Consider the following 22,668-nt stretch of genomic DNA (forward strand, 5'->3'; position numbering starts at 1 on the left):
GGGTACATCACAGGGGACACAAGTGTTTGGTTTAAGCCATAAGTATCATTTAGCTCTCTTGAAAATGAGTTACAATATACAGTTGCAAATTCAGCACTAAGGACATGACAAGTAGTTTGGGAAAGAAGTCTTCCACTAATCCTAGGTGTTCCATTTAGCTCAGTTGGAAAGCAGCTACAATTTACAGCATCCTTATTGGCACTAAGGACAGGGCAAGTAACGGGACAGATGTGTTAAACTGTCTTCAGCTATAAGTACTATTTAGCTCTGTTGGAAACAGCTAGCTTGGTTGGAAATGTCAACATCTGCATGGTTGATCAAGCCAGTTTCCCAATATCCTGCCAGCAATCAATAGGCCTTTACCACAGTGAATAAACAAGATAAAATCAGACAGGGTTAGTCAATAGGGGCAGGAGTGTTTGGCTTAACCCATGAGTACCATTTAGCTCACTTGAATAAGAGTTACAATATACAGCAATGTAACTGGGGACACAGGTTTGTGACTGAATTTTGAAGCACCAATAGCGCTTTTGGAAAACAGGTTTGTGACTGAAGCTAGAATCACATATAGTGCAGTTGGAAGACAGCTACAATATACAGCAGCAAATTCAAAATCGAGGAGATAGCAATTAGCTTGAGACAGTAGCATGTGATTAAAGCTAGTAGCACCAATGGTGCTGTTGGGAAATAGCTACAATATACAACAGCAAATTCAAAACCAAGGAGAGGGCAATTAACTGGGGACAGATGTGTTTGACTGGGGCTAGAAGCAACACGAGCACAGTTGGAAAACAGCTACAATATGCAGCAGCCAATCTAGCACCAAGTAAAGGATGAGAACCTGGGGACACAAGTGTGTTACTAATGCTAAAAGAATCAAAAGTGCTGTTGGAAGACAACTGCAAAGTACAACAATAAATTCAGCACCCAGGACAGGAACATTTTGTTGTTGGGGGGGGGGGATTCTATGATAGTTTTCAACCCAATAAACCATACGGCCAATAAGACCAGTACTACAAATACATGCATTTTCTTCATATATTTGGTAGCCTTACATCTTCCATAACATTATGCGAGATTTTCTTGATATTTAGGGGTTTATGCAACTTGCATCTAGTCTTCGTCCATTGTAAATGTATGCATAATTCAGACCATCACATTCCAAGTTGCCAACATGTGCAATGTAATATCAACCTGATTTATGTTAGCTGATGAATTCAAATTACCTTTCACTAACTGACATCAAAACAACTCATAAACATAAAAACAGTTAAAACTAATTTGGACCAGATCAGAATTTTAATCCTTTGGATGTGTGGGAACTTTGACAAGATAATACGTAGTTGGGATTAACTACATAAACAAATCAATGTGAAAAACATTCCGGAAGACAAGATTTCAAATTACGGAGGCTTCGTTAATGTGAAACAACAGCTACGACTAATTGTATTTCTGTGGCTGCGTGTTTAGGACTAATCAAATTTATGAGAGTGGTGGGGTAGAATAAAGTCATTACAAATTACTCTGGCATGGAGCAAATAACAGAGGAAATTCTGTGGGTGGATTTGTGGGTGGCACCACAATTATAAAATTAGTCTATTCAGTTAAGAAAGTGTGGTAGGTAGATTACCAATAACTGCTGTATAATCATTGTCATTATGGTGGCAAACTGTAATTCACTACATCTTCATTGTGGCAAAATTTACTGAACTTTAACTTCTTGGTGTCAGCAAGTGATTTACAGAACTGAAGTGTGAAGAAAGCATAAATAATAACAACAGATTTTTTTCACTGTGATGATAAGTTCACGGTTCAGAGGTGACCATGAAAACAGTGAACATAAAGTTTAAGTTACAGTGAAAGAAACAAGAATTACAGTGATCTTGGTGGTATTTTTCCTTAGCTGCCACTGTTTGGCTGCTTAGGCCACACCATTTTAATTTCTTGGTTAACGGAATTTTAAAAAAAATGCTAGATTGGAAAATCAACATGAAAACAGAATCTCAGAGGAAAGTTTGTACTTTGATGCACACAATTTCAGTGAGTGAACAGGGTCAGGTGCAAGTTTTCACCCCAGCCTTCTGTTTTCATAATTTGTTTTTGCTAAAATTTAAACAAAAAATCCGTTAACCAAGAAATTAAATCAGTGTGGCCTTAACGGTAGGATGTAAAAGTATGATGCAGAACCCATCACACTTGTTAAAAGGAGTAGGGGTCCATCCTGGTGTGAGTGGATCAAACCTTATATTCTGGTCTTGTATACTTGCTGTACAAAACAGGTGTGTTACACCTTTAGGTGGTTTCAAGATTGATTCAAAACAATTTCAATTGAATTCAAACTAAAAACTAGAAAAAGGTCCTGCTGCACAAATATCTACCAGGACACATCACGATTAACAAAAAAAACAGATATTGAATATTTTTATCATTCATTCACGCAGTCACTCATATCGACTTGAGTGAACCTATATTACAGCCGACATTGGGAGATCTGTACCACGATCAAGTGTTATATCGTTACAAGCCGCATGCCAACTTTGTATACAGATATTCATATATCACTTGCGCGGGGTAATTGACAAAGTGAAGGAATAGGAGAACCGTGACACCCAGGGGTCAGAGGTTACGCTCCCGGTCTGCAAGTGGCAGTCCGGTCCAATAAGGCACGTTATGTGCACATGGGCGCATCCCTACCGATATATTCAAAGCAGGCCACCACACGCGACCATTAGTCAGAACTTTATTCATTGTTACCCTAAGTGGCATCTCCTTTGGCCCAGCGTGTGGCTAAAAGTAGACGCTTGTACGTGACTTGGCTTTCAACGGAGCGTTTCTGTAATCCCTCCCCGGCCTGGTGTGTATGATAGGGAAGTAAAATCCATCCCAGCGATCGCAATATGACTGTCAGAAGGTGCTCGCATAGACGACAAATGGGCGCGGGAAAGGTACATTAGCGTTTTGTACTTCACAGAAGGTTGCGACTCTGAGGTACGAAGATAAAAACCACAGTGCTGTTTCCCAGAAATACATTTTTTCTATAAAAAAGGAATCATCACCAGAACCAGCTATGACGGTACTTGCCTTACATGTATGTCATACTAAACATTCAGAAAATTGTCAACCCAAAATTATATCATGGCAAGGAAACGTTTTAAGCTATTATCATGTGCCTCTTATCCTTTTGATGGCAAATCTGGACTTTTGCTTAAACAAATTAATTGTTATGCATCTATTGTTATACAAATGTTTGATTATTTTGTGGAATTTTTTAAAGCTTTACAAGTGGGGAGTGCAAATAACTTGCACAAATTGAGTCTGTCACTACTTTTTTGTTTGACGTCATTTTCTCAGGCCACACAATTCTAATTTCTTGGTAAGGGAATGCTAGATTGGAAAATCAATAAGAAAACAGAATCTCAGAGGAAAGTTTGTACTTTGGTGCACAAAAATTTCAGGGAGTGAACAGGGTCAGGTGCAAGTTTCCACCCCAGCCTTCTGCTTTCATGATTTTTTCTTGTGTTAAAATTAAAGAAAAAAATCTGTTAACCAAGAAATCAAATTGGTGTGGCCTGAAGTTATGAAAAAAAATCATTCAGAAAACAATGACGCACAAAAGAGCCTTTATCCCATTTCCTAGAAAGCTGTGACAGACTCGAGGCAACAACACTTGAAACGAGATTACGGCCGTGAAAATTACAGAATTAGCTCAGGGGTGGATAAACTCAGACCGTTTCAATTCCTGTAGATGGACGGACATAATTCACTTCTTCGTGCATCCGAGCGTTGATTTCCCCCGAGAGTATAGAGCACTGATTATTACAGAACTAGTGTCAAATGAAGGTGTAAAATGTCAAATAAAGTGTACCAACTTAGCTCACTGCAGCAATATTCCATGTGTTTATCAATCATGTCTCACTAAATCGTTCTTTAAGTCTTGGTGCAACTCTAAACTAACTTCCGTTTCCAAATCTAGAATGTTATAACGCCATGGAGCTCACATAACAGACTATACCCATCAAACAATTATAGTACTAGCAGGGTGCAACATTTCTTTGTGTCTTTTACAGTAACGGTTTTACGTTTCTTTGTACAGTCCTATAAAATAACAATTTTTCAGAATTTGGTGAAATTGTATGTGAGTTACAATATGCACTATAACAATGCTCTGGTTTTGTGGAGGACTACTTTTTGACAATTTCTCAAAACAAGGGACTTGTTTCACATCATGTAGTTTTGCTATAACTTATGTCAATGTTTGTCTGACATAACAGTTCTATTGCTACTGTGAAAGAGTTTTTATGCATGGGGACATATCAGTCATAATGTTGGCATACTCTAGTAGATACACAGTCATGTATAAGCTGATTTTCGTGCCAACCTTAAGATACGTTAGAAATAAATGTTTTCCATTCCAAACACACAAGAAGGTTAAGGAAAATTTGTTTTTTCACTTAACAGTCCAATTTAAGCCTTTATAATGCTGTTTAATTTATTGAACAAATAATTGTTCTCTTCTGGAAAAGCTATGTAAGACTGAAAAAGGACACACAAATATAAGCTGGGAAAATAGAAAGGCCAACAAAAACGGCTAAAAAGACATTTACCAGTAAGGTAATTCACCTCCATGCAGAGAAGGGGATCATCATTAAAGCAAATCATTTTATCACAAATGACCTAGCTACATGTACATATTAAGCTTAATAAGTCTGCTGAACTTAAGATCAAAGTACTTCATAAGAACATGCTGAGTTTGTGTTTATTAAGTGTTCAAATCACAGGTTTTTACATGTTTGTAGCGGGAGGTGTTTGGGGCTACAAATTGCTAACAGATGGCTATTTGGAAGTCCCTGGATAGCTCAAAACATATTTTGCTGCATACATGTCAGGGCTTGATTTTGGAAATAGGTGTACTGGTGCACCCAACCAAAAAAATTAGGTGCACAGAAAAAGTTTTGGGTGCACCACATAAAAGAAAGTTGATTATCAGTAAAATATGATGCTACTGTCTCTCCTAGGAACTTCAATCTGTAATTTTATCCAGATTTCAAATTTCAACCAAGCAATGCATCAAATAAAGTACAACAAAAGGTTATATTGCTTTTTCTGATACTTACATTTCAGAAATATTCTGTATCCTAACGCTTGTGCACAAGAGAACCATTACCCTATAGAGTACAAAAATATCTAGGTGCACTGGTGCACCTACAGTAAAATATTAGGTGCACAGCTCCAATTTTGGGTGCACACAAGTGCACATGCACCCACTATTTCGAGCCCTGCATGTACATGCACAGGTAGATATTACCTTCATTAACATTAATCCGCCGGGTTACATAAATCCGACACTTTGAAAAACAGTGGGTTTGAGAGATCTTTAGTGCAGCGTCCCCAGGATACAGAGTTTAGATACAGGAGTACATTATACTGGGGACGTTTGGTTGGAGATCTGTTTGGACGTATTCTTTCAGGGTGGCGAACTTGTGAACCCTTGTGGAATTAACAGTGATCTTAATTATCAACTTAAAGTTAGTAGATGTTAACATTCATAATTACCTACACCAGTCATTGTTTTTGCCTTTTAGTCCATCAAAAAAATATATTTTTATAACTTAAGCAATCTGATGCCACATAGTGGCCACATGTCACCCTAGTGTCATAGTGTGGTTTGATCATGGGTACAGGTGGTACAGGTGGAAATCAGATACACCTGCACAGCTACAGTTTCAGCTGTACTAACCTGCAGGTGCAGGTGGCATTTCGAGCCTTGGCCTAGTAATATCATTAATTCTGCGACCAATCACGAGAGTCAGTATCCCTGAGTTGGTGACAGGTGTCTGTAACTGGAACAGCCCAGGCTCTGTCACATGCCCTCATTATGCAGACAGACCACCTGACTTGCTGAGTAATGGTATTCGACACTTTCAGATTCTGCATACATGACCCCTAAGATTATCTTCTTTTAACCTGCTTCCTGCCATATGCCTGCTGCCTAACTCTGTAAGCAATAGGACATTGGGTGCCAAACGGCTACTTTAATGTGCTAAAGATTTAATACACAAATGAAGAGACTAAGCAAACAGAGAGGGATTTAGCCAAGGAGTGAGACTCACAAGGCAAAATATCCACAAAGCAGCATTTGTGTACAAGTCCTAAGTTATCAAATTGCAATATTTGCTACAGGTGTGCTATTGATAATGAAACTTTTCTAAGACATCAATATCCAACAGTGTAATATCAGAACAAGAAAATATGTGGACAGAAAATTACAAACTGTTAACTTAAGTTAACTTTCATTTAAACTTGCAGTAAATTTTCAAAAGCTAGTCTTGTTTTTTTCATTCTTTTTGTGGACATTTAATTGCAGCAAAGCCTTTTTTTCAAACAGCTACTCTTGTCTTTTTCTCTTCTCCTTTTTATGGACATTTAATGGCAGCAAAGCCTTTCTCTGGGCACACTTCCATGTCTTGAAGCCCGTAGTGTTTTATGGGGGCATCAACATGGCACCTGCCGTGTAGAACTAATGCAGTTAGAACACGTTCTAGGCCATACTTACACTCCAAACTTCAGCAGGGTAATCCCCTGCGGGTGGCACTAAGTAAGGTTCCTGGGGTTAATGATCTCGACTTATCCAAACTTCGCCCCCAGATAAAAATAGCCCAAGTCGAAATGTCCTCCACAATGGGAAAGGAGCTATTCTAACGGCTTTTTTATGGTTCACCACATTTAAATTCGACCAGACTACAAGCCTTTAGGCTGGAGGCTAAGGTTTTGCACAAATTTCGACAGAAAGTTCGACAGTTTATCATAATAAGTTTTTCTGTGTGCGCTTCTTTCTCGTAGTTGTCATGATTTCAGAAGGAGGTTAACGGTTTTTAAAGCGTTGTCAGTCACCGGTCACAGAGACAAAAAGTCTAGCTACTAATCCCTTAGTGGGGGTGTCTTGTGGGAAAACTATATGGTAAAATATTGGGACAAATCATTATGCGCAGGTATTGTACAATGGATGCAGTGGAAAATTAAATATCACGCTTCATTAAAAGTCCTCATTGCAAGGCTGAAAAAACAGGCTTTTTGAAGCTGTTACCACAACCTCTCCGAGCTGTCACCATCTAAAAACCTTTAAAAAAAACTACATCTTTATCAAAATCACAAAACCCATTATTATTAAAAATGTTGGAATATTCATCAGATATATCCATAGACTAGACAATTATTATTTACCATAATCTTTTTACAATAATTCTATCTCTTTGTTCCTGTACAATTACAATGTAGCCCTTGGGCATGAGATTACAAATAAAGATTACATTTAATCTTTCTTGTCACGCCTTCCTACGTGTCTCCAAAAATTTCTCTGAATTCTCAACCAAGCTTGTCCTCCCTTAGTTATGAATTATGTAACCCCTGCATATTTCTCAGTGCACAATTTAAGTTATAGAGCGCAGGGCTTCTGTCACAAGGGACCAAATTTAGCCACTCTCGAATGCGTAGGGAGTAACAGGAACAGGAGCCAAAACACAATAAAACGCCATAAAAATATCATGCTTGGTCAGGAGCATTGTTATTTTTCTCTGAGGTATCAACCAAATAAACTTTCTAAGTGTAGAGAGGCTGTAAAAGTTTTAAAAGATGTGTATACTTTCTTGGGAATATCATTATGATTTCAATCTACAAATAATGTTATTTCCACTTACCATAAAAAAGCTTTTAAAAAGCCAAATACAATGTATATCTAGTAACTTCTCTGATAAATGAAAAATTATCAAAGTCAGATCCGAAATAAAATCTTAAGTCATCCACATTTTACATGTTATGTGGGAATGGAATAAAAACCTATAATTTTGAATTGATGATAACGTTTTACAGGAAATTCATCTAAAAAATAATGTACAATAACAATTTAGCTCGTATCAAATATCCAAATATTGATGTTACAATGAACAAAATTTATCATCCATAGCAAATTGCAGTCAACAGAATGATTAAAAAAAAGTAGTAGTGTATGTGCTAAATAAATTGTGTGGTATGAATATGACTTATAATGCTTGAACAACCAGTGTATCGCAAAATGATTGCCAACACGGCAAAAAACTATAATCACAATCCATCCAGAAGTTCATATATTATGTAGACCACAAATATCTGGAAACACACACACACAGACAGACAGACTCAGCAAAAACAATACCACCATTTTTCACGGAGGTACCACCGGTAACTCACTTGATGTAATAGATTTGCCCCAAGTTGTTGATACAAAGACACACATCACACACATACACAGAGACACAGCAAAAACTATACCTCCATTTTTTATGGAGGTAATAATCAAAGTAACTCACTTGATGTTAGTAATAGATTCGGTCCAAGCTGTTGATACAAAGACACACAACACACACATACACAGAGACACAGCAAAAACAATACCTCGATTATCCATGCAGGTAACAAGTCAAACTCACTTGATGTAATAGATGCGGTCCAGGCTGTTGATACAATGACACACACAACACACACATACACACAGACACACAGACACAGCAAAAACAAAACCTCCATTTTCCATGCAGGTAACAAGTCAAACTCACTTGATGTAATAGATGCGGTCCAGGCTGTTGATCTGTGCCTGCCAGCCTGTGGGGAGCCTCTTATTCGTGTCCTGCAGAACCTTCTCCTTCTTCTCCTCCGTCATGTCGTCCTCCCCTCTTCCAGCCTCCCCGGTCTCCACGGAAACCCATTTGGCATCCATCACGGCCAGAACCAACCTCACTTCACGTCAGCGCTGTATCTACAAGGCTGTGACTGGTCATCCATCCGCTTTCCCCGAGCCCGCCACGACGTCATCAGCCATTTTATCCCCCTCTAAGCTGGAGCCGGGACGGCTGTCAGAGTGCCATCAGCGGCCTGTGGCCCCTACGGGAACGACAGAAAACGGTCCACGATCACACGGGAATACGGCGATACGTCATGATGCTAAAAACACCTCACCATTCCTCGCTCAAGTCTAACAAATGAACAGTCAAGAGCAACACCATCTGGCAATAAGCCAAGGAGTAGAGTCTAATCATATTAGCATGTCCAGGAAAAAGAGAGAATATAATCATATGTGACACAATGGGGATGCTTTGTTTCGCCTGCCCTTTTCAGCGCGGTAATTTACTCGTCACATACTGGTCGTGAAAACGCATCCTCCGACTGCACGGAGAGGTTGGAAAGGTCAAGTTGCCGCCGACCTCATGTCTTCCTTTTTCGAGATGGAGTAAAGCGATCAATATGTCAGAGGACAGCTTTACATCAAAACCACCGGGCTATGCTGGGACTTTTGAGAGGACGCATTTATCACGTTCACACGACCGTGGAGTAATAAGGTTTAGAATGACTTCTACCTGTGTCCTGTGACGCCATTCCTTATTCCGAACACACACGACATGCATCATGCATTAACCGCGCATACAGAGAGATCTATAGCAATTTTACAGGAATTATTTGTGACTCCCATACAGTAAAAGCTTTCGGGGAAGATATAGACTTTCATTGGTGGTATTCATTTCTAATGTCTATCATCTAGACGAATATAAATTGCTCCAGACTCGACATTGACCCATGTCTGCAGAAATCAATATATCGACATCGATGGTTGCTGAAATTAAACCATCCTTTAATGCACGGAGCATAGTCAAAATTTTAGGGTTGTTGGTCCCAGTCAGTGTACTGCAAATTCATTTACGTTTGCAGTGGCTTTATTTCGCCGTAGGTGGTTTTCGGGTTATAAATTCGGGTTTGAAACAATTTTGTAGTACAGTTATAGAAGGGAGACATATTCACGGTACCATAAATTAGCAGTAGAACAACCATCCAGAAATCTAGGAAAATAAAAACACAGCAAAACTTTCACGATTTACGGTACGGAGTAATATAAAGGGGGCATAACTTGACACATCTAGGGCATGTATTGGACACACATCAACAAGCTACAATTCAATTAGCAAACATTTTGTAGGTTGATAAACCAACAAATAAAATGAAATAAAACATTCCAATAATTCCCAAATGTTACGATGGCAATGCTTGATACTAGAAAGCATTTATAGAGAAACGAACTCAATAATTGACAGTGACTAATCTACAAATCACAAAAATGTAATTACAGCGAGTAACAGTATGCCTACTGTCCAACCCTGATGAGAAAATAATGAAATTACTATGAAATTATTTCGATAAATACACATGTCTAAGCACTGATGTCATAGCACTAATAATTAATAACAATTTTAAGCATAGCGAATTGTCTTCGTTTATGACTATGACATCTGGCATAATATAGAAGAATTCCATTTGACCTGATAAAATGTTGTAAAAACATTGGAAACAGTAAGTGTTCATTCACAATTCTTCTCTTGTCAAATATTTACAGCAATACATATATGAATGGGGATATAACATATTATTACGTTTGAATGATCTATAGCTAAACACCGGAAAAATGTCATGATATTATAATTATCAATAACTCTTCCATGAGGTAAAATATTGGACTTCACCTGACTGTGCCCCCAGCAAGCAACTCTGTTGAAGTACCAAATAAATAATGACGCCTAAGGTGGCTTTTAGTCTAGATAAATAGTTTTATTGGCTTTCTACCACACATTAGAGGTAACAAATCAGAATTCTCTAGAGGCACAGAATTACAGTAGTCCATCTTTGGGTCCCCAGTGTAAAAACCTGTACACTCAGTATAAAGTCAGTTTTCTCAAATTAACTGTTATTATGTAAATTACTGGTCATACTAGATTTTCAGAATTTCAGAAATATTCGTATGTCAAGAAATACACACAAAAAAAACCACAAAAATGTAATATGAATATTCTCAATTCAATGATTTTATGATAATAAAATTGTATAATTATACAATTTTAGATATAACTTATAAAATATTATATCAATTTCATAAAACTTTGATAATATACAATAAACATTCAAACAATGCATTCATGATACAGTATTTCTAATTTGATCACTGAAGAAAGATGTCAGACTTTCATCTGAACTGTTTGTTATTTCTCAAAACCTTGACCAGTTTTATAGATTGAATTATCTTTCATTCTTAGATGCATATGCCTCTAACCTTCACAAAGGAAACAAAAACATAATTTTTACAGTCGGTACATCTTTGATATATTCTACATTATGAATATACAAATAACTATCTCCCTGTATCATTTTTTTCATATTCTAACAGATGTCAAGATGCCTGTGGGTATGCAGACTCGTCCTGGCATTACCCACCCACCCACGCACACATTTCATGACATGTGCATAACCACAATACATGTAGAGACCTAAGCCTGATTAAAGCAAAGCCTTTGATTCCACTGACTACCACATCTTTCCAAAAAGCAAGTTTTCCCTCATTAATATGCAAATTACATGCAGCAATATTTCCCAACATCTGCTGAATTTTCTAACCCCATGTGGAGTACCCATGGTGAATATGAAGTCTAACGGCACACCCTTTGTTTTGTTTTTCCCAATCCTGAAATTGCTTTCTCTAAAAACACCTTTGAACGAGTAATTAGATCAACGCTAGATGCGGCTTCACGCGGTTAAGACATCAAAGGGTTTTCGATCTAAGCCACATCTGTACAACACCCACTGCTTTTATGGATCCCTTCAAATTACGTCAGTACCGGGGAGTTCATTTCCTGTATACAGTATTCGCAGCACCAGTCCGATCAATGGTAGGAAAATAACATCATCCTGTATTCTCTACGCATGCCTACGTATGCGCCGTCCAAACTGATATCTTCCGCAAATACCATAGGTAACAAAACTATAGAAATTCTGAATCCGTATTGCAAAGGGCATGTACGATATTCCTGTAAGATTTGACATATGCATTGTGGATTGGATACAAAAGCAAAGAGACAGCGGACGAGAATAGAAGCATTATCGCCACGTGAAATCCCGGTGCTGCCAATCAAGTTCACTTGTCTGTGACCTACACACAGTCTTCCTGTTAAACTGTTTGATCGCAGTTAGAAACATGGACGCGATAATAATTGACTATTTCATGTCCTTAACAGGTTCGTACATGCGGAGTAAAATAATGGCTGCCATCGCAGTAGATGACCCCACAGCACTTCACCATCTGTGCCTTTCCTGACTGCATTCCATAGCCGCTGTGCAGTAATTAATAACAATTCCTATTGAAGGCATGGGTGGGGCTACACATATGTTTGTAACATACACATATTTAGCATGTTTTTATCTTGTCATAGTGCAATACTGGAAGTTTATTTACTGTAAATGCATTTAAGTTCGCATGGTTTTTATTTCGCCCTAAGGGGAAAATTGAGTGTTTTTATAGTCACATACTGCTACAGTATTAGAAAAAAATATTCACAGTCTGTGGTTAAACAGTCGCCACAAAAACCGCGAATATAAAATCACCGCGAACATTTCTGCATTTACAGTATATTGCTGGGACTTAATTTCCTGAAAGGAGGGAATAGAGGGTTTTTACAGTGTTTTAACTTCATGAGTTGAAGCAATTTTGTAGTACTGTGTAACATAAACATATATTCGTGGTATCATGAATTCAAGGTAAAAGAGCACAACCAAAAGAAGCAAAAATAAAACCGCCACAAACATTTCAACATGTACAGTATGGAATAGTGTTGCCAAAAAATATCTTTAACGCACATTCTGTTATGTGCGAGACCCTATAAGTATAAGCCTATGACAAATCCTTATTGCATAAAATGGCAGAGCACACTAATGCCACTACCCGGGCATTTAACGCATTACTAGTCTAAGACATTCAAACAACAAAGATGATATACGTACGCCATGACATTAACTGTTATTTGCAGATACCACGGGAGATTAGCATGTTACGTTTACCTGTAATGGCTACCATCTTCACTACCGTACGCAGCCTGCATAACATCCACGCCTAAAATATTCCCCCGACATCCAAGGTCAAATTCAAACTCATATCTCTATCGTAAATCATCACGTCTTCTCGGATTGGACCCACTACATAATCTTATTTGATGCGTCTTGTGAGATTGATTTCTAATATTAGCGACGCTGCTTCCAACAAGAGTTGATTTTGACTGCCTGCGGCTGTGAGGATGAGAAAATACACCTTGAATGAAAACTGATTTTGCTTGTCAGTTACTGCGGAGTGTAGCAGTTCCTTAAGGGCTTCTTAGGAGACGAAGAAGAGGCGAGTAACTGTTGGGAGTTCATGCAAATGAGCCCCAACTGTTGCTACAAGGTGGTAAAGGTCTTCGATGAATATTTCAAGTTTTGAAGTCTTTGTAGTGGTTTTGTTTTCACTGTGACCTCGAAATCATGACACTACAAATATATTTTCTACTACATACAGAATTGTTTCAACCGCAAACTTCAAACATTACAATTTACAAAAACCTCATTACCTCCCCTACTGCAAAATTAAATCCCAAAAATATAGGTAATCAATTTTTCTATCAAAATCCTTCCCAAATTCTTTCCCTTCCATGCCAACATTGTTTTTTTTGTACATGTTTATTTTTCACAAATACCAAAAGCATTTTCTTCCAGTATATTTATTTATAGGCTAAGTGCTTCATAGACCATTTTCTGCATTTTCACAGCAAAAGAGTACTAAATAAGTACACACAAACACAATACAAACACCCCACAAGCAATAAACTTCTGGTTTTATATCCTTACACAGAGAGGGATCTCAGGAAGAATTACATTATTGTCCTTATTAATAATTCAGGCAGAGGTGAGGAGTGTGCCAGTAGGCATCCTGCGGAGAGAGTTGACAAGCCTCCAGAGTCATCAATGATGTAAGAAGGATCTGCACCACTATAGAGGAAGTGGTCTTAACTCATACATATACCATGTAAATCATATTATCTCGACTTTATAAGATCACGTACAAACCAAATTCCAACTGTGTTCTACCAATGAATTTAGGCCTCGGCCGTGTTGCTGATTCAATCATTTTATACACTCCTCTTTGTACTAGCAACATACAATGTAAGTGACTCAAGATAATAAGTGGGTTCACAGTTACAACTGCACATGCTCAGGGTCAAAGGCTAAAGGCATCCAGAGCATTTTATGAGGCTTGAAACTTGAGTAAAAAAAAGTCAAATTTCTAGTCATTCCTACACATAGTAAGTTTCAATAACACTATATATACCATTACATATCGACATTAAAGGAGCAAAGATACGATGTCATTGTGTGGTGAAAACTGATAGAAAATCCAAGCCCTAATAGACTGATCCTGACTGTCCATCACAATTAGCCGTTCGACCAAAGAGAGAGTGACTGCATGTCCATCAAATATTTGCATTTTTATGTTTTAATTTTGCATTTCTATGTTTTGACGGAGGTGGGCGGGGCTATGGTATCGGTCTATTTACACTAGGCGCATGAAACTAAAAGATCACCATGTAGCTTATGCTTGTGCCCTTTTGAGCACTTTTGATAAGAAATCCGTACGCAAATGTGGTAAACATTGGCATTAAATGTCAATTTCATAAAGATTACAGCAACTAGAATATTTCCAGTTTTCAAGCCTCATAAAATGCTCTGGGTGCCTTTAAGGAATCTAACAGTGCTTGTCTAGACCATGCTTGATATATGTCCAGATCTGTTTTGTTACATTTTGTATCTCAGGGGCCTTGAACTTTGACATATTACCCACAATCCATCACACTACACATACACAACTGAAACCATGAACTTGCTTATTCACCCATTCCATAAAAACCTTCCCTCAAAGATGGCCGACAGTATCATTACCATATATATGGTGCAATGTTCTAACTATACATGCTGCATCATTTCCTCCTCCTCAACATGAGAATGATAAATGTTTCGTTTATACCACTTTCTTCAGCATGTCCGATCTTTAATAATGTATTAGAATGGGATCCTCACTAGTACTAGATCTAGCTCTTATCTAACATTTCCAGACAGTGACAATTCCATTATCTTTCTTTGTTGTGACATTTGATTATCTTGAGAAAATAAAATGATATCAAGTAACACACAACAATAGTTATCAATGACTTCCTTCTATGTTTGTCATGCTATCCTAGTATCCCATAATGAAAAATAAATGGTTATAGGGCCTAGGTCATTTGAGGTGACATATAGATTTTCTATATATCGGTTAGCTATAATATAGCTACCACCATCCTTTAAGCCAGACCAATGTATTTCCTAAGCTCTTGGATATTCTTCGGCAAAAATTGACCAAAAGGTCCAGATAAAAACAAAGGACTGGAAAGAAAACTTCAATCTGATTATATTTACTAGGATCCTAAAACCAAGGTAAAAACCTGCCCTTAAGCGTTGGTTTTATCTACAATTTAGAATTGTTTCCTAAATTCAAGAACATTAACATATTAAATTGGTGTGGCTTCATTACCTCTTACTTGTGCTTTGAACTCGTCAGCCCTTTTTGAGTGGATTCTAAATTGCCCAGCCTTTGTTTTCTTATCAGTTTCACAACGCTGCATAAGAAGACTACCTTGAAGGGCTCTGAAAGGTTTTTCAATATCGCTCAGACTTCTTTTCCCCCTTAAAGCAAGGCGAGCCTATACACGGGCCAAGAACATGCCTAAATCATGGACAATTCCCAAATCATTGGAACAGTCACAATACGATTAACATATTCTTAAGTACACAATGAGAATCTGGTGATAGAATATTACTGTAGGATTTTACAAGTCATCACCAGGGACATGATACATAGTTGTCGGCATATCAGCGCCAGCCTATCACCCTCTTCAGCCAAACCACCTGCCTGGAAATGGATATTACTCTATCGCAACCTTTCCCTGTGCAGGGATTTCTATCTTACCTGACTTCCATGGCCTACATCCATCAAACCTGTCTCATCCAGGTCAGGAAAGCGCGCTGAGATAAACCTGGAGACGCACTACAGCGGCGAACCGGCTGACGCAATGAGATCTCCTTTAGAATGCTGCGAGGATACATACGTCTGACGGAGGGTGGTGACTCGCCGGAGTGAAATGCCCGTGGAATGAGCAATTTCCTAAAGCCTGCTTCCATCCAATTAGCTGCTCAGTGGCAGCGCAGGTATTCAACTCAACATCAAAGCAAAAGCTAGAGATTACATGGACTGATTGGGACAATTGTAGGGATGGTCTGTTGTATGTCTGTCCTTGGTGCTGAACGCCTTCCAACAAATTTTCCCTCTTGAAAAACAAGTTATTACAATTTTCTTATCAGTATTTTACCAGATTTCTTTCCTGTTGTATTGTTGTATGTACCTGTCCTTGGTGCTGAATGCCTTCCTTAAAAGACAAGTTATTAAAAGTAATTTAAATCTCTATTTTTTTACCATCATTTTTTTTCCAGATTTTCATCAACTGCAGGGACACTCTATTGTATTCCTGTCCTTGGCGCTGAATGCCTTTCAACAACTTCCTTTTCTTGAAAAAAAAATTATTGTAATGCTTTTATATCTATGTTTTTTTTACTGGGTTTTACCAGATTTTTATCAGTTGTAGGGACAGTCTATGATGTATGCCTATCCTTGGTGTTCAATGACTTTCAAAAACTTCCCCTTCTTGAAAATGAATTCTTGTATCTTTGTTTTTTTACCATTTTTAACCATTTCTTTCTAATATCAAGGATATTCTATTGTATGCCAGTCCTTGGTGCAACCTCGCTCTTTTAAAAAAATTTATTATAACTTTCTTATATCTTTCTTTGCTGGACAGTATTTTACCAGATCTTAATTACTAGTTGTAGGGACGGTCTATATTGTATACCTGTCCTTGGTGCTAAAAGCCTTCTATTAGTTCTAACAACTTCCCTCTTTTAGAAAACAAGTCATTACAACGTTCGTATATCCTTGTTCTTTACCTTACTAATCCTTAAATTCTTCCAAAAGCTTTACATACCCATATATATAAGACACTCATTCTTTTCACTTGTTCCCCCCCAATAAAATCATCAAAGATGGTTTAGTCCAAAAAAGAAATATTCCAAGGAACTACTGACCAAAGCTGCCGCCATATCATTCTTGCCTTGGTGAAAGGATTCTCCATAATTGCACACACTGTCCTATAATCCAAATTATCAGAATATCATTATAGCTGTAATTACATGTACTTTTCCTGCCTGTACACAGCTTGAATCTTCAAGTGGCCAGAAAGAGAAATATCCTCAAGCAATGCAAGGTAGAAACTTAGTTACTGTGTTGAAGATATTGCCACCCTGGTTTCTAAAATTTCTAAGCGCTATAACTGCCACAAGAATGTACAACTGACAGTGCCACACATCTAAAATGCCACTTATTCCCTAAATACCTACATGTAACAATCCTACAGAGAAATCGGCTTGACATTTTGACAGTCAGTCTGACATTTAAGCATTTACATGATTGTATTCTTGACAACAGTTTTCATAAATTCACCCATGACCTTCACATCGTCTCCAAGTCTAAAAATAAAATACCGACTGAAAAGCGACTTCAGGTTTAAACATCCTTGTGTGTCAATACAAAATGTTCTCAATTCATCACGTAACCAACAACATGGCAGACTCATTGCAAACTGACACTCAACATGAGAGCGGGGAATGAGCGGGGGAATAAGGGACCGAATGGATCATAAAGTCTGCCACAAAATGACACCAGGTAATGTAGAACATCTATCTCATTTGTCACATATCTCTGCACACTTCCCCCGGATTCCTCCCAATTACTGGAAACTGCGAAGACAGCCGGGGTAAATCATGTATGACACCCTGACCTATCTTGTCCAATTCCTCGGTGACTCGAAACTTATGCCTCGAGAAGCTTTCAAAACGTAATTAAAGGCCCCGCCGTATTAGATTTTCAATTTTTGTCTCTATTGGCGACGTAAATAAAGTGGCGGGCCCGTCAGGTGATACGGAGGGCATCGTTTGCATCATTCTCTGTCGACAGAACCATCAATTGTTGCCGGTGTCATCCAACCCGTGTATCCGAAACCGCAACCCGAACCGTTTTACTGCGCCGGTTTTTATCCTACGCCATCATTCTATTCGTGCAGGGACATGACATCACTGTGCGGAAGGAAAATTTAAGATCGATGATTCTACACCAATTTCATTTCACGCAGCAATATGTTTCTCCCGATATCACTCTCATATCTCTGAAGTGCCTGAGTTAAGATAGCAACCCAAGCAGAGGAGGAAAATAAAGGAAGGGCATGCATGAGGGGGAACAATGAGGGGCCAGGCTGAGAAATAAGGGGAGCTGGCTAAGGCCGAGACAAGCCGGAATGAGCTGAAAGAAACCTCGATCGATAGAGGGCAAAGCTGGGCGTGGAAGGAAATGGAAGGAGGCATTGATAGAGTGTTTCAGGCACTACAGGAATGCCTTAATTATACTTTCCCCCCACGGGGCAGACAATACCCCGCTTTCCACCCGGTATTCTGCTCTCCACTAGTTCTTCTTCCGCAATACTTCAAGCAGATGCGGTCATTCCGTTATTTTTTGGCCAACTGACAAAAAAAATGGTACGAAAATACATTGTATCTTTTCATTATATGATAATAAAATGTTATGACTTCAAGACAAATTTTTGTTTAACAACTAACCATTTCAAGTATTTTGAGGAGTCCTTATCAAAATTTGTGTGCTACAGAAATATTTAACCTTTACCGCACATTTTGAAGCTGAGCCATTTGGCTACAAATTTTCTATTTGTTACAGGGATAGGCAGCAGGGAGAAGGTTAAAGGTCACCTGTGGTATGACAGGTAGAAATGATGGTAGGACAGCTACAGGTAGACTTAACCTTCTCATTGCTGCCCTACCCGATAACTAGTGCTGCGTACCGGTACCGGTACTGTACCGTAAAAAATTGATTCCGTACAGGTCCAAAATACCGGATCATGAAGTACCGGTACTGTACCGATATGAATTTACACCAAGTATGTGCTTATTTTGTGACTGATATCCTGACCTCATGCAACACCAAACATGACCAAAGTGACACCTTGGAACAGCGTAACTAATAATATGCAACAGATCATTCAGGCAAGCTGGGAGTTTTGATAGCAAGGCCAAGGGAGTTTGGTGGTAGGAAACTTAGTTATGATCTTTGAATAAAGATACTGACAGGTTGAAAACAGTTTATGGTTTTGTCATTGAAGAAGTTCAGAAAAACACATGTTAATTTTGTTCAGGTCCGGACCTGTACCTAAACCTCTGTACCGGTACCTGTAACTGTACCTGATGTTACGTTTAGGTATGCAGCACTACCCATAACCAATACAAAATTTAGTGCTAAACGACTACATACGTTAGCAGGGAGAAAGTTAAAACCTTATCTGATAAATAGTAAAAAAAAGTTTTATGAAAAGAAATCACTGTGGGGATAAACTGACATGGTACAAAATTTGTGGACATTGTTGTCAAAATGGAACCTCATAAAACCAGAACAACACAAAATGAACTCTTCTCTAATGATCCCCTCCACTGTAACAATTGGCAAGAAGAAATAACACAGTCCGCGGATTCTGTTGGTCGTGAAATTGGAAGAGGGGGCACTGGTTCCGAATAAACTTTCTCTTGATTGCCAATTGCAAGAAATTAGGCAGTTACTGTGCAGTGACATTCGTCGTAGGTCATTGTACAATTTTGATGTAGAATTTTTAAGCAGGCTATAATGACAGAATGCAAACCAACTGCCGAGAGGGATCTAACAAAAAAACAGCCATTCCGATGATATGACAGCTGAAATTTGCAAGTGACAATTCAAGACTATCCAACAGTGCAACGACGAAGTATGTGAAATGTTCCTTCTGAACAATCCTTTTCCCTAACTGTCTATAACCTAAGGGGTTATAGGCCGTTTAGTGTAATCTAATCAGCTGCTGCCACGCCGCATGCCTGCAAAGCTGGTGTGTTACACCGAATGGCAGTTAAACAGGCTATATAGAAACAGATACAGATATTAACCCTGCACAAGCTAAAGAATAATGATTAAGGGCCAAAAGGCAGTCCCCACAAGAAAAAGGTTAACCATCTCTGCTCGGTGGCTCACTTAATCGCCCCTTTCTTGTAAACAAATCTATACCCTCTTGTGTTCTAGATTGCTCATAATACCCCGTATAATGAAACAATGTGACGCGGTATGAATGCTATGAATATTTCACGGTCCGGAGTTTCCCCCTTGTCTCTCATCTCTACAGGTGCCCCCTTTCATCTACCTGCTCCAGTATTCATTGGTAACGGCCTCTCTAATTCATCATTTAAGAGGGATAAAGAATCAAAGGAGGACCAGATTAAGAGTAGCCCAGATGGCATGAAATTGGACCTATGCCTTTGGACTGCTGGTAAGGCCACACAAATTTTATTTGTTGCTTCTCGAATTTTTTCAGAAAAAAGTTGGAGCGACAGGGCAAAAAAAATGAAAATAAAATGTTTTGCAAATAGTCTGGGGTGAAGATAAGGGTTTACATAACATAAAGAATAAGAGGATTATTCAAGTTTCAGCTTTGTATGGCTCATTTTATGCAAATGCACCCCTTTCTTTGATCTAGTACTATTATAACAATTTCAGTAACAAAATTACCTTTTGCCATGTAATATATGGATTGATATTGAGAAATAGTTTTAATAAATGAAAAATTTACTTAAGATCACTGTGACCACACTTTTTAGGTATGTGCAGGCTTTTTTAATCTATTTTGCTGGCTAATAAGTTTTACAACTGAACAGGTACTAGTAGTAAAATTGGGAGTAAAAATTTGTACACGGGAATGGTGACTCAATTTTTATTTTTTTTTCAAAATGGGAAAACAGGAGAGGCCATTCCGAGAAGCAACAAATTAAATTGGCATGGCCTAAGGTACACTTACAACCAACACGAGGCATTCACAGTATGGACTGCGGTTTTGTGCACCTTTGTTCCCATTCAGGAAATAATTGAATTTCCTGCCAAAAAGCGTTACCCACTAATATATGGTGACAATCGTAAGGACCCCCTTTTGTACCGATGCACTGAAGCACTGCTTGACGGATTTGAGATGTAACAATACTGGCAATGGAAGACAGGAAAGAAACGTTAATAGCGTTTTCACTGTGACACAAGAATCCAAAGTGACGTACGCAAAATGTTTTGAAAAGAACCCAACAGGTCTTTTTCAGTTGCAGAGATGTAACATACTGGCAACGGAAGACAGGAAAGAAACGTTAATACCGTTTTCACTGTGACACAAGAATCCAATGTGACGTACACGCAAAATGTTTTGAAAAGAACCCAACAGGTCTTTTTCAGTTGCAAGTTTGAATTCAGAACATTGATAATCTGAAAGCAGGCCATACATGAATTGTTTGGGATTTGAGATGTAACAATACTGGCAACAGAAGACAGGAAAAGAAACGTTAATACCCTTTTCACTGTGACACAAGAATCCAAAGTGACGTACGCAAAATGTTTTGAAAAGAACCCAACAGGCTTTTTTTCAGTTGCAAGTATGAATTCGGAACATTGATAATCTGAAAGCAGGCTATACCTGAATTGTTTGGGATTTGAGATGTAACAATACTGGCAACAGAAGACAGGAAAGAAACGTTAATACCGTTTTCACTTTGACAGTCAAGAATCCAAAGTGACGTACGCAAAATGTTTTTAAAAGAACCCAACAGGTCTTTTTTCAGTTGCAAGTTTGAATTCGAAACATTGATAATCTGAAAGCAGGCTATACCTGAACTGTTCGGGATTTGAGATGTAACAATAATACTGGCAACGGAAGACAGGAAAGAAACGTTAATACTGTTTTCACTGTGACACAAGAATCCCAAGTGACGTACGCAAAATGTTTTGAAAAGAACCCAACAGGTCTTTTTTCAGTTGCAAGTTTGAATTCGGAACATTGATAATCTGAAAGCAGGCCATACCTGAATTGTTTGGGATTTGAGATGCAACAATACTGGCAAGGGAAGACAGGAAAGAAACGTTAATACCATCTTCACTGTGACACAAGAATCCAAAGTGACGTACACGCAAAATGTTTTGAAAAGAACCCAACAGGTCTTTTTCAGTTGCAAGTTTGAATTCAGAACATTGATAATCTGAAAGCAGGCTATACCTGAATTGTTTGGTATCAATGATAACCATCTAGCGTACTGGTATGTGCGTCATGTATGGTACAATACGTGGCAAATCCTAGTGTATGCATGGCACATCCCGCCATACATAATACATTTCAGACTAATACCTATATGCAGATCTAGAAGGCCATATGCCGATAACTTATCACAGGCTCTCGTAGGAATCATGTAACAAGATAGTTTATCAAATAGGGCTCAAATTTAGCAGATGAATGATAATTACATTAAACAAGATTGAAAGATGAGAACTGTAGCATTCTAGGTGAATCAGTAAGTCCCCAAATCGATACACAATATCTTCAGGCAAAAAATATCACCTTCCTTTTCAGCTAATTGATTGATAGATTGATAAAGTAAAAGGGTTGAAGACCTTCACCCCAAAACCTGAAATATATCGCAGCGACGGTGTTGATTTCACATTAGCTTATCTGCTTTTCAAGGCCTCCTTATTATGTTTAGCCATAAGTATGGCTAAACATATTGTTTTCTCTCATGTTTCTTCTCCTGTCAAATCTT

General features: G+C 38.3%; 1 protein-coding gene across 4 annotated transcripts in view; it reads right to left on the reverse strand.

Moving 5' to 3' along the window:
* Positions 1-22,668, reverse strand: part of LOC136436931 (uro-adherence factor A-like) — an 81,979-nt gene that overhangs the window by 44,970 nt on the left and 14,341 nt on the right. For 3 of the 4 annotated variants that reach the window (XM_066431336.1, XM_066431338.1, XM_066431334.1), the window contains exon 2: positions 8,589-8,913. In XM_066431336.1, the coding sequence (XP_066287433.1) occupies positions 8,589-8,749 (161 nt within the window). In that variant the 5' untranslated portion in view covers positions 8,750-8,913. Of the gene's footprint in view, positions 1-8,588; positions 8,914-15,877; positions 16,058-22,668 lie in introns of those variants that run through there. The other variant, XM_066431335.1, reaches the window with a different exon arrangement.

Source organism: Branchiostoma lanceolatum, chromosome 6 (genome assembly GCF_035083965.1).
Source record: "Branchiostoma lanceolatum isolate klBraLanc5 chromosome 6, klBraLanc5.hap2, whole genome shotgun sequence".
In the NCBI taxonomy this organism is placed as follows: Eukaryota; Metazoa; Chordata; class Leptocardii; order Amphioxiformes; family Branchiostomatidae; genus Branchiostoma; species Branchiostoma lanceolatum.